This window comes from Epithele typhae, assembly GCF_022376455.1.
Source record: "Epithele typhae strain CBS 203.58 chromosome Unknown BXZ73scaffold_56, whole genome shotgun sequence".
NCBI lineage: Eukaryota > Fungi > Basidiomycota > Agaricomycetes > Polyporales > Epitheliaceae > Epithele > Epithele typhae.
This window is the reverse complement of record NW_025954247.1, coordinates 119358-131683: the sequence shown is the minus strand read 5'-3', so window position 1 is coordinate 131683 and position 12326 is coordinate 119358. Positions and strand designations below refer to the sequence as shown.

The 12326-nt window shown below is 56.6% G+C and overlaps 4 protein-coding genes across 4 annotated transcripts; 2 read left to right on the top strand and 2 right to left on the bottom strand.

Moving 5' to 3' along the window:
• Positions 1 to 141: 141 nt before the first annotated feature.
• Positions 142 to 882, top strand: BXZ73DRAFT_52396 (acyl-CoA N-acyltransferase; the record flags this gene model as incomplete). The annotated part of the gene is made up of 4 exons (XM_048020809.1): positions 142 to 234; positions 284 to 653; positions 731 to 774; positions 838 to 882. The coding sequence occupies 4 exons, from the start codon at positions 142 to 144 to the stop codon at positions 880 to 882; spliced, it is 552 nt and encodes a 183-aa protein (XP_047874353.1).
• A 180-nt stretch (positions 883 to 1062) lies between these two features.
• On the top strand, positions 1063 to 8604 carry BXZ73DRAFT_92015 (uncharacterized protein; the record flags this gene model as incomplete). The annotated part of the gene is made up of 21 exons (XM_048026210.1): positions 1063 to 1120; positions 1589 to 1746; positions 1824 to 1947; positions 1995 to 2044; positions 2074 to 2514; positions 2544 to 2723; positions 2772 to 3088; positions 3137 to 3188; positions 3272 to 3316; positions 3369 to 3506; positions 3653 to 4013; positions 4084 to 4268; positions 4323 to 4400; positions 4516 to 4597; positions 4734 to 5626; positions 5656 to 5835; positions 5898 to 6068; positions 6157 to 6209; positions 6239 to 6411; positions 6543 to 8515; positions 8572 to 8604. The coding sequence occupies 21 exons, from the start codon at positions 1063 to 1065 to the stop codon at positions 8602 to 8604; spliced, it is 5745 nt and encodes a 1914-aa protein (XP_047874352.1).
• A 770-nt stretch (positions 8605 to 9374) lies between these two features.
• BXZ73DRAFT_104818 (uncharacterized protein) lies at positions 9375 to 10049 on the bottom strand (the record flags this gene model as incomplete). The annotated part of the gene is made up of 3 exons (XM_048016028.1): positions 9375 to 9491; positions 9553 to 9741; positions 9804 to 10049. The coding sequence occupies 3 exons, from the start codon at positions 10047 to 10049 to the stop codon at positions 9375 to 9377; spliced, it is 552 nt and encodes a 183-aa protein (XP_047874351.1).
• Positions 10050 to 10472: 423 nt separating this feature from the next.
• On the bottom strand, positions 10473 to 12092 carry BXZ73DRAFT_52376 (uncharacterized protein; the record flags this gene model as incomplete). The annotated part of the gene is made up of 5 exons (XM_048020804.1): positions 10473 to 10590; positions 10642 to 10732; positions 10786 to 10864; positions 10917 to 11549; positions 11661 to 12092. 5 exons carry the CDS (start codon positions 12090 to 12092, stop codon positions 10473 to 10475), a joined length of 1353 nt encoding a protein of 450 aa, XP_047874350.1.
• Positions 12093 to 12326: the final 234 nt, after the last annotated feature.

The window sequence follows — 12326 nt, the reverse complement described above, 5'->3', positions numbered from 1 at the left end:
CACGGTATAACTCCCCTCCACATTCACCTCAGTTCGTCTCCCTCTCCTCTCAACATCACCTTCATCTCTCTACTCTCTAGACTGAGCATCTTCATCTTTAACCAACCTATCCTACTTTCTTCTGCCTACCACTTTGTCATAATGCCTTTCACTGTCGACTCCGAGCTCGACCTGCTCTTCCCCACCGACCAGATCCCCGTTGAAGTGCGGAAACAATTGCCCCAAGAACTCCACGTAAGTTCACTGGACCCTCTTCTCTGCCTTGTACCAATACTGTCAATAGTTGCGCCCTCTTGCGTCCACCGACCACAAGCGTGGGCACCTCAAGGTGCTCGAGGTCCTCACCGTCGTCACCGACCCCGGTGAGCACGCCTGGCGCGCTCAATTCGAAGCCCTCCGTGCAGCACCCTGCACGTACTACGGTATCGTCATCGTAGACAAGGCGTCGGATCGCATCGTCGCTGTCGGCACGCTCTTCGTCGAACGCAAATTCCTCCGCGGGCTCGGTTGCGTCGGGCACATTGAGGACATCGCCGTCGACGCGAGTCAGCAGGGCAAAAAGCTCGGCCTGCGCATCATCCACGCGCTCACCGGGATCAGCGAGAACAGCGGGTGCTACAAGACGATCCTCAACTGCAGCGACAAGAACATCCGTGAGTCGCGTTCATGATCTCCGCGCGCTGCTCTTTCCCGTTTTGGCATGAGGCTGACTCGCCTATGCCTGATGCAGCCTTCTACGAGAAGTGTGGGTTTGAGAAGAAGGAGAACGAGATGGTGAGTTTACAGTCATATTTCCCCTATGTGTTGAACGGGTTGTTGATTGGTGGTGTTGTGTAGGCCAAGTACGCTCCCACGGACCGTGCACAGACACCACGTCTATAATTCCCTATACCACTCCCCACGGAACCTCGGACATGACTAGACTTCACGATGATTCTTGGACGGACTGCGCACATGTATCTGTATAATGTGATGTACATTGCTTGCCCGAGCTGGCAGCACGCATAGAATGGCTCTTGATGCAAATAGCACTTGACTGCAGAGTTTGCACATGGGAAGACCATGTTTTCCTACCTGCCATGGAATGCTGCACTTCAGAACAACCAGGCTGACCACCAAGGTCAGACCCACTCGCGGGCGATCAGGACGCTCCCAGTGGTGGTGACGTCATGGCGGGACTGGAAAGTATATTTCACGTTGCAGACGGTACCTCTCTGCACTGTGTTCATGTAACTGTCTGTCGACAATCTACTGTGGTATATCAACTGACCCTTTCGCGACCACCATGGACTTCCTTAGTCCTCTTCACAGAGTGATGTGACTGACCATTACGGTTGGCGTCAGTCACGTTTCGACGCGACTCGTCACGTCAATGAGCGAGACCGTGACAGCTTGTAATTCTCCCTCTTCATCCTTTCCTTCTCCTTCCGTACACCCCTCTCCATACCGGTTCAACCGGTGTCAGGCACGATGGCGAGAGGTTCAGGCTCCTTTAGACGCGGAGGGGCCCGCGGTGGCTCTCGTTTCGGCTTTCGAGGCAACACATCGTTTCGCGGCGGCAGAGGACGCGGTCGCGGTCGCGGAGCAGCACCCTCAACAGCACCCCCACAGAGGGATGAAGACGGCAACCAGCTGGAGGAGCGGTTTGAGCAAGTGAAATTACAGGACGAGGTCGACGAGAAGCTTGGCTTCGCTCGTATCCAGGAGGGCCCTGCACGAGAGGGATGGTTGATCAATATACATCCGGTGCGTCGCTGCTGAGAATACATGAAATGTGTTCGAGCACTCTCTATTTCTTATTATCCTTCTTTCGCGTCACATAGACACTAGTCAAAGCCGCGGACTGGCCGGGAGGCAAAGCCGCCGTGGACTACTACTTCATCCAGGACGATGGAGGCATGTTCAAGGTACGATGCAGTATGAGCCATACTTTTCATCTCGTGCAAGGTACGTCGTGCCATACATCTTCAGCACTTTCATTTACATCTCTCCAGAACGGCATGGAAACGTCATTGAAGAGTGGCTTAGGAAGCAGTACGAAGGCGTCATCTGTGGAATTCTCGGGTGTACAAGGACGACCTAAAGATGCCGAATCATCTTATGGGCCATCGTCGACTATTCCTGAAGCTGTCATTCCGCAATGTCTCGGATCTCCTCACTCTACGACGCGACATCCTGCCTCTTGCGCTCGCAAATAGCGCAAAATTCGATGCAGTGGACGCCTACGCCGAGGTGGTGAATGCCACATCCGCCGCCGCCACCAACATCGAACTCGAAGGAGAATGGGCAGCCAACGGTGAGTCACAGACAGGCTCGTCGCGGTGGGGAGCCGGGTCTCGCGACCGAGACCCGCGTGAATATATCCTCGATATCCGCGAATACGACGTCCCCTACTTCCTTCGCGTAGCCATGGACAAGAATATCAACGTTGGTCTGTGGTATGCGGTCACCTTCGATGCAGGTCAACCCGACCTCAAACTTCTCAAGGAGCGTGTCAAGCGTGCCGACCCTGTGGTCATGGCCTACGATATTGAAACACGAAGGCGCCCCTCAAATTCCCCGACCAGGCCATCGACCAGGTTATGATGATTTCATACATGGTAGATGGACAGGGCTATCTTATCACGAACCGCGAGATCGTGGGCGAAGATATCGAAGATTTCGAGTATACTCCAAAGGAGGGCTATGAGGGCCCCTTCACGATTTTCAACGAGCCGGACGAGGTGCGTCAGTGTATTTCATGAGTACACATATGCTCATACTTCGTGTAGGCGGCGACGATTTCTCGCTTTTTCTCGCACATACAGGACGTCAAACCCACCGTTATGGCCACGTTCAACGGCGACTTCTTCGATTTCCCATTCCTCTATGCCAGAGCAAAGGTTCACGGCATCGACATGTTCTTGGAGACCGGTTTTGCCATAGACTCTGAGGATGAGTTCAAGAGCCGCACATGCGTCCACATGGACTGTTTCCGCTGGGTCAAGCGCGACTCATACCTCCCGCAGGGAAGTCAGGGATTGAAAGCGGTCACGACGGCCAAGCTCGGCTATAACCCTATAGAGCTTGACCCCGAACTCATGACACCGTATGCACATGTTCACAATCCAGTTACATGCGCTCATATTCTTTCCAGATACGCTATGGAGCAACCTCAAATCCTCGCCCAGTACTCCGTTTCCGATGCGGTTGCTACATACTACTCTACATGAAATACGTCCATCCTTTCATCTTCTCGCTCTGCAACATTATTCCCCTCCGTCCCGACGAGGTTCTGAGGAAAGGCAGTGGAACGCTTTGCGAAACCCTTCTCATGGTATGTATTTCCACCTCTTACCCTCATGGTTCCGTTAACATGACTTCGACAGGTGGAAGCGTGTCAAGGCGAGATCATCTTCCCGAATCGACAAGAAGAGTCGCACGGCGTCATGTACGATGGACACTTGGTGGCGTCCGAAACCTACGTCGGGGGACATGTGAAGCCCTTGAAGCGGGGGTATTCCGTAGTGACATCACAACGCACTTCAAGATCGATCCCGACACCGTTCAAACGGTGAGCCGCCTGCACCCGTCTATGGAATATGGACTCATCTCTCGTCCAACAGCTCATCGATGATCTCGAGGCTGCATTAACTTTCTGCATCGTGGAGAGTCTCACGGCAAGCTCGAGGACGTCACCAACTACGATGAAGTCAAGTTGCAAATCCAAGCCAAGCTGGAGGAGATGCGAGACAACCCTCTACGTATGGACAAACCGCTCATCTATCACTTGGACGTCGCTGCAATGTACCCGAACATCATGTTGTCGAACCGACTGCAGCCCGACTCCATTGTCGACGAGGCGACCTGCGCTGTGTGCGACTTCAACCGCCCCGGCAAGACCTGTGACCGTCGTCTGACCTGGGCATGGCGTGGAGATTTCTTCCCCGCCCGACGCGATGAGTTCAACATGATCAAGCATGCGCTGAACCAGGAAGCTTTCCCACCGAAGAAACCTGGATGCCACCTCGGAAGTTCATGGACCTCAGCGAGTCCGAGCAAACTGCCCTCCTCCACAAACGTCTAGGTGACTACTCCGACGAGTGTACAAGAAGGTCAAGGACACGAAGATTGAGGAGCGCGAAGCCATTGTCTGCCAGCGCGAAAACCCCTTCTACGTCGACACTGTGCGTCGTTTCCGAGATCGGCGATACGAATACAAGGGCCTGCACAAGACGTGGAAGAAGAACCTGGACACGGTCGTCTCTGAACAACGCTCGATCACCGAGGTCGACGAAGCTAAAAGATGATCGTTCTCTACGACTCCTGCACTCGCTCACAAGTGCATTCTCAACTCGTTCTACGGCTATGTCATGCGGAAAGGAGCGCGTTGGCAATCCATGGAGATGGCGGGCATACTTGTCTTACAGGCGCGACGATCATCCAGCTGGCGCGGAAGCTTGTGGAGAAGGTCGGCCGACCGCTCGAGCTGGACACGGACGGTATCTGGTGCATGCTTCCCGGCGTGTTCCCGAGAATTTCAAGTTCAAGCTCAAGAACGGCAAGGCGATCGCGTTCTCGTACCCGTGCACGATGCTTAATCATCTCGTCCACGCAAGTTCACGAATCACCAGTACCACGATCTCGACCCCACCACCGGCGAGTACAAGGTGCACAGCGAGAACTCTATCTTCTTCGAGCTCGACGGGCCCTACAAGGCCATGATCCTCCCTTCGTCGAAAGAGGAAGACAAGCTGTGAAGAAGCGTTACGCCGTTTTCAACGACGACGGCTCCCTTGCAGAACTGAAGGGCTTCGAGGTCAAGCGTCGTGGAGAGCTGCAGCTCATCAAAATCTTCCAGTCTCAAATCTTCGAGAAGTTCCTCCTCGGAACGACACTCGAAGAGTGCTACGCCGCTGTGGCCCAGGATGCCGACCGGTGGCTGGACGTCCTGTTCAGTCATGCAGCAGACCTCGCGGACGAAGAGCTCGTCGAGCTCATTTCGGAGAACCGAAGTATGTCGAAGACTCTTGCAGAGTACGCCGGCCAGAAGTCCACCTCGATCAGTACTGCCCGCCGCCTGGCCGAATTCCTTGGCGACCAGATGGTCAAGGACAAAGGTCTTGCTTGCAAGTTCATCATTTCCGCGAAGCCGATGGGCGCACCCGTCACCGAACGCGCGGTACCCGTCGCCATCTTCTCGGCCGAGGAAGGCGTCAAACGCACATACCTCCGCAAGTGGCTCAAAGACAACGGCTTGACAAACTTCGATCTGCGCTCCATCCTCGACTGGGAGTACTACATCGAGCGACTTGGCTCCGTCATCCAGAAGCTCATCACCATCCCCGCTGCGATGCAGAAGGTCGCGAACCCCGTTCCCCGTATCCGTCATCCCGACTGGCTGCACCGTCGTGTCGTCGCCCTCGAAGACAAGTTCCACCAGCAGACCCTCACCGACCTCTTCAAGCGTGCAAACGAGAAGAAACCCGCAGAGGTCGCCGACATGGACATAGAAGACGCGATGTCGCAGCCGCAGAAGCCCCGCGGGTTCCGTCCCAAAGCAGTCGTAAACCGCAAGTCCAAGCACCGAGACGACAGCCCGGAGGCCGATGACGCTCATAGTGTATTCGCGGAGCTTCTCCCCGATGTCAACAAGAACTACTCCGGGTGGCTCAGAGTCATGCGCAAGCGCTGGAGGCACCGCGCTGGCGACACGTCCGAGAGCGTCGCAGTGCCCGCGATGTTCCGTGGAGTGCGCACGAAACAGAACACGCACTGGGACGTCGTTCAGATCCGGCCCAACAAGACTCCAGGCGGTTCACCCTCTGGCTGTCGATTGATGGGTCTCTCACCTCCGTTCCCATGCGGATTCCTCGCGAGTTCTATATCCACCTCCGGACACCACCGAAAAAGACCAGTTTGACCCCAAGCTGTATCAGTGCGAGAAGGTCGTAAGGAGTCTACCTCGTGATCGCCCTTGCGTGAACCTATACAAGCTCACCGTTCTGGAGCACACGTATTTGGAAAGCCAGGAGCACTTCATCGACATCACCAACGATCCTAACGTCGACGGGGTCTACGAGTTGCAGGTACGTTCTAGTCTTTGCCCTCCTTTGACGTTGTGCCGACCGCCTTTCAGCTCCCATTAGTCGTGCGAGCCCTGCTTGATTGGGAAAGACGTGCACCAACGAAGACAAGACAATGACCCTGAGCCGTGCCGAGACAGTCGGGTTCGACCTAAATCAACTCGTCGTGCAAGTTCCTCCGGCTCCAAGCGACGGTACTTGGACCAAGGGCGAGATGGCAAATACATCTTCCTCTATCATGCCTGCGCTCAGAACGCCCCAGTGCATGTCTTTGCACTCTTCATTCCTGGAGAGGTGGTCAAGCTCCACATCGTCGACCCCGCCACTCGCCGACAATCCATTCCTCGTCTTTCGGAACTCTACGCGGACCTCCTTAGCAAGCACACGAACGACGTAGGCCCGAGCAACTCTTACTCCTACCCCGACTACCTCACATTCACCACACCTACCACGGCAATGATGCCACCGCGCTTAAAGCCGTCTCTCGTGAGCTCGGCCTCTTTGAGAACCGGTCCTACACCGTGGTCATCTCTTCCAGCAAAGAACAAAGCTACTTCGACTTCCAGACACCGAAGCTCAGCAAGTTCCCAGTCCTGTCGATGACCAAGTCCAAATTACCCCATTCGCTAGACGTCTTCCCATGGCAGACAGGTGTCGCCCAGAAGCTCGTCGCCCGCTACCTCACCCTAGGCCCCTGGTTAGACCGGACCATCGCGATGGCGGAATACTACGACGTGCCCGTCGGCCATATCGAGGGTGATCAGCCTCTACTACTAGCAGACATTGAGTTCGCCCGTCGGTTGACTAGTCAAGACATCGTCCTATGGTGGTCCCCCGGAGACCGTCCTGACCTCGGCGGCATCGAAGAAGACAACCGTCCGGTTGAGGAGCTTGCAAAGACCGAGTTCATCTCTCCAGGCTGTTACTCGAACGTGTGCCTCGAAGTCACCGTTCGCAACCTCGCTGTTGATGCTGTTCTGCACTCCGTCATCGTCAATGAGCTCGAAGGAAGCGGCGGAGCCACGGCCTTTGACACCTCGAAGACCTTGGACGAGTACTCGAAAGGCGACACTTCCCACGACGTTACTCTTGGCGAGTCAAACGTCTCACCACAGACGTTCGGCATCCTGAAATCTCTCATCAAGACCTGGATGGTGGACAAAATTCAGGGCAGCTTCGAAAGCCCCGCGACTGTCGCCATCGATCACTTCTGGCGATGGATCAGCTCAACCGCCTCAGCTATGTACGACATCGGCATCCATCGGTTTGTCCACGGGTTGATGCGCAAGACTTTCATCCAGATGCTCGCCGAGTTCAAGCGGCTGGGTTCCCATGTAGTCTACGCAGATCTTAGCCGTATTCTCCTTGTCACGTCAAAACCTCCCGGGACCGCTCACGCCTACGCCATGTATATCACCACCGCCGTCACTTCGCATGAACTCTTCCAGCACGTCTACCTCCACACAGAACGCTTTTACGACTTCCTTCTATTCATGGACGAAGCAAACTTCGGCGCGGTCGTCTGCGAGGACCCGCTTGCCTTGGAACCTCCAGAACAACTTGCTATCGAAATGCGCTGGAATATCCCATCCTTCCTCCCACCCGCCATCCAGGCCGACTTCCGTGCTGCCGTACGCTACTTCCTCGTCGAGTTTTTCAGGACGGTACAGAAGAGCCAAGGAGCGGTCCGTGTCCCCCTACGATCTCTCCAAAACGGCGAACCAGAGACCACCCAGCGCGAGATGTCCAAGGCCTCCGATTCCAAGTCCACTCCCACCCAAGAATTTATCACTCGCAAGCTCACGCGACGCATGCTTCGGATTCTCGGAGGGGCACAAGAGCGGTATCGCAATGCCCTGACGGACACCCACGAAGACGGCTCGCAGTCGGAGCTCGCGCAGTGGGAATTCCCCCTCCTCCCCGGCTCGCACCTGCATATGAGCAACCCCGCGCTGGAGCTCGTCAAGTTCGCCTGCGCCGTCTTTGCGCTCTCGAAGGAGCACGCGCTCGAGGTCGGCCTCATGAAGCGCAACCTGCTCGAGCTCGTCGGCGTGCGCGAGTTCGCTTCTGAAGCGGCGTTCGTGAACCCGTGCGAGCCCCTCAAGCTCGCGAGCGTGCCCTGCCGGTACTGCGACAGCATGCAGGACTTCGACTTCTGCCGGAGCCCTGCGCTCGCGCCAGGGCGCCCGTGGCGCTGCGCACGGTGCGGTGGCGAGTACGACCGCGCAGAGATTGAGTTCGCGCTCGTCCGCGCCGTGCTCGAGCTCGAGCGGCGGTTCGCTCAGCAGGACCTCCGGTGTGCGCGGTGTGCGCAGGTCCGCGCGGACAACGTGAGCCGCCACTGTACGTGCTCGGGCGCGTACCAGCTCACGGTGAGCCGTACGGACACGCGCAAGCGGCTGCGCACGATCGTGAACGTTGCGCTGGCGCACAACATGGTGCGGCTCAAGGTACGTAACGCTCGCTTCGTGCAATGGGTTCGGGGTGCTCACGTGTCGGTCTACAGGAGGTCGCGCAGACGCTGCTCAGCAGCTGGTGATCCGGCCAGGGGTGATCAGATGTCGATGTTGGGACTCGTTAAAGTTTGCCAGGGACACCGTCGGAATGCTATCTCAGCTCTCGTATCATCTATGTATCTCGCATGTTGTACTCTTATACCACGCACCTCATGTCAATGCACGACACTTTACGCCCTCGCATCGCTTCGTCTGCATTTCATTAAGGTGGTTCGACTCCCAACGCAGCGAAGACCACCCGACGCTACGCTTCCTTGATTACGGTTGAGCAAAGGGAGCCACCATAATCTGTTATCAATGATCCTCAGCCAACGTAGAGTCTGGGCAAGATCTGCGACAGTGCTCAAAGTCTCGCATTCCATTGTACATTGGTCAAACCAAATGACACTAGTAATATAACAACGCAACGCTTACGCAGGCGTAATTGTATGCCGACTCCGGTACATGTGCTAATTCAGCGACGGTAGCCAGGACAATGCGACGACGACAGAGAACTGAACAGTACATGGCCCTAATCTTATGTACAGTGAAATCTTGCATATCCGGCCACGCAGCGGATGAAGGGGAGATATCCGGGAGGGGTAGTTGAACATTAGGTGAGCGGGATTGCGGCCTAGGTCCGGTGGATGCAGCGGGTTTAAATAGAAAAGATAAAAAGCGAGACATCGACAGCGGCAGAGGATGGAAGTGCATACTTTCCCTCAGGAGGGTCTTTCTCTTACGCTAGAGTGAACGGGACACATCACAGTGAGCATATAGCCAGCAACAAGAGTGCGCACACGACTCACAGATCTCAAGCAACTTCGGCTGCGGACTCGGCAGCGTCGGCAGCAGCCGCCTCCTCCTCGGGCTCCTCAGCGATGGTTTCAGGAGCAGGAGCAGCATTGTTCTCCTTCTCAGCCGCACCGACCTACACACACCCCCAGATAAGCACACACGCTGGAAACAAAGGAGTGAACGTCCATGCCCACCTTGGACGCAGGCTTCTTAGAGCCAGCACGCGATGCGGGCTTCTTTGCGGCCGAGGGTGGCTTGGATGCCTTAGAGGCCGGCTTGGACGCAGGTTTCGCGGACCCTGCGCGCGACGCCTTGGACGCAGGCTTAGCCGCGGCCTTGCTAGCGGGCTTAGATGCAGGCTTGGCCTTGGAGGCCGGCTTAGCCTGTGAGGGGATGGAAAACACGCTCAGCGATGATAAGGAAGGCGAAGGCGAGCTGGACGGACCTTCTTTGCGGGGGGCTCGTCCCCGTTGACGGCGGCCTCGCCGTCGTCGCCATCCTTTTCGGCAGCAGTACGCTTGCGGCCCTTGGTAGACTTAGGTTTCTCTTCACCCTCATCGGCGGACTCCTTCGTCTTCTTCACGCGGGGCCTTGCGGCGGGGGCGGGCTCAGCCTTGGGCTGGTCCTTGATACGGGAAGAGCGGCGGGGCTCAACAGGGGTGTCGGAAGTGGCAGCAGCCTTGCGGGGCATTGTTGCGAGTGCGTTCGGGGTGACTGGAAGAGGAGCAAGGGCTGGGGGATGGTAGGGGAAGAGGGTCAAGATGCGCGAGGGCCCCGGGGCGTGGCTCAACAGAACCCTACTCACGATCAACAAGTCGCTCACGTGCGGCGTGCGATCCCGTGACTTGCGCGTGCCCCCGCCACTTTCGCGCGCTCGGGCCAAATCACCCGGGCGCCCCCCGCTCCCTTCCAGGCTCCCTGGCTCGCTGTCGGAAACAAGAGCACTCGATGGGTCCATGCCACTAGCGTCGGCAATAGTGGTCCAGCGCGGAGTTGAGCCAAACAAGCCGGAGTTTGGATGTTCCAGAGAGAACAGTATCGTATGAGCATTCCGCATCAACGGCGTGTTGCTGGCCAAGTACAAGTATATCGTATTGTGCGCGAATGTAGACGATCATCGACGTTTGGCCTCGAGCTCCTGTATGCGTGCGTTGAAGAACGCGCGTATAGCCGACTCTGGTACTTCCTCGCCTCGTTCCGCAAACGGACGCAGGTGTTGCATGAGGTCATCCCTGTCAAGTCGCTCAGTTGAAAGTAAGTGAATTGGTGAGCAGAGGGCTCACCGCATGGCATTGAATGCCATGATACCGTTGAGGGCTTGTTCTCGGGGTAACCGTTGCAAGGCCCTCATGCCGAGTTCCTCCAAAGAAAGACCTGGCTCACACAATAAGAACGCACGATCAAGCAGGTTTATGCGTGATCCGTACCTGAGTCAGGGTCTTCCGGAGGCTCGTACGTATCTTCCTCCTCCACAAGATAGCTGCGATCTTTCAGGGACTCCGCACACTGAGAAAGAGTGAGTGAGTGTCTCGTTCAATCGCGCCAGAGGCACACTCACCGCTCCGCAGCTACACCATCGGTCCCTCCACCCATCTATCAGGAAGACGTCACCAAGACCCTGGTAGCTTTCGCTTATCTCTTCTTGTGACACCCCTTCGTTTGGTGTATGCAGCTTCTTGAACAGGTTCTGTACTCGCCGGTCGCGGGGAGGTGCAGAACATGAACATCCTGCATCGATGTAGTCTGCACCCTCCGGAGTTGGGGACACCCGAGCCCGTTTTGCGGTCGGTTCTTGATCCACCGAAGCAGACCGCCCCCGCTTTTCGCCAGTGGATTCCGTGGGGGTCGTCGTCGCGGTGACGCCAGGATGTCCGTTCGCCGTGCTTGTATCCTTCTCATCCACAACTATAACTTCTTGCTGCCCAATTGCTCGCCAGGGTTCGCCATCCGAAGATCGCACGACCATAATTGCGCCAGGCATCCCTGCTATTCGTTCAACTGCATGCACCTTGCGGACGCACGCGCTACAGATGAGAGCATCATAGTCTTCTGCGGTGACGAGCGGTGGTGGCAGTCCAGATGAAGACGCGTCGGATGCACCGTCGGATGCAGGGGGCTCCTGAGCTTCCGGGGTTGGCTCTCGAGAAGGGGGGCGTTCACGGAGGTTCAAACATGATTCGTGGAACCAGTCCTACAAGAGAGCACCTGAGGTCAGTATATGCGCAGTCCTGCGAAACGGAGGCCCTCTCAATACTCAACACAGTCTGTCCAGCTGCACGAAAGCCTTACCGAAGACACTCACCTCACATTGCAAACACTGGATCATCGTCTCCCGCTCTTTGTTCGCGTCATACTTCCGCCCGCACCGACAAAATACCGCCCGAAAGTTCGGTCCGTACTCGTTCGCCTGATTCACCGGCTCCTCCTTCGCATGGAGCGTACAGGCCTCCGTGAGCCCGTGTGTGGGGCAGTCGCATCGGAAACGGCGCTTGGGAAACAATTCAAGTTGCTCGTGGTCCGTGTGGCATGCAATGGAGCACGCCGAGCATATCCCGCGCGGTTGGGTGGTGGACGATGCAGGGGATGTGCAAGTAAGGCAGAGGTAGACAGCTTGGCGAATCGGGCCGTTGGGATAGGTGCACTGGGAGAACTGGTGCGGGAGCGCGAGAGACGCTTCTTGAAGGAGGGAGGCCTGCGACTCGAGCACGGAGGCGAGAGTCGAGGATTCGCTCATGTCGCGTGGAGGACGGCGAGGGCTGAGCGCAGGAGTGGGTAGACGTCGTTGCTGGGCTCGTCTGGGAACGCGTCTAAGCGCTCTTTGCATGTGACTTTCACCATGACCCGGACCCAGAAGCTGGCATTAGCTCTCGTGCGGTTCTCCGATAAAAGGTGAGTGCGTATAGCCGGAAGTTGGTACCCGCTCTCTGATAAAGCTGACCTGACAAGATGACCTACCTTCCAGGTTCAC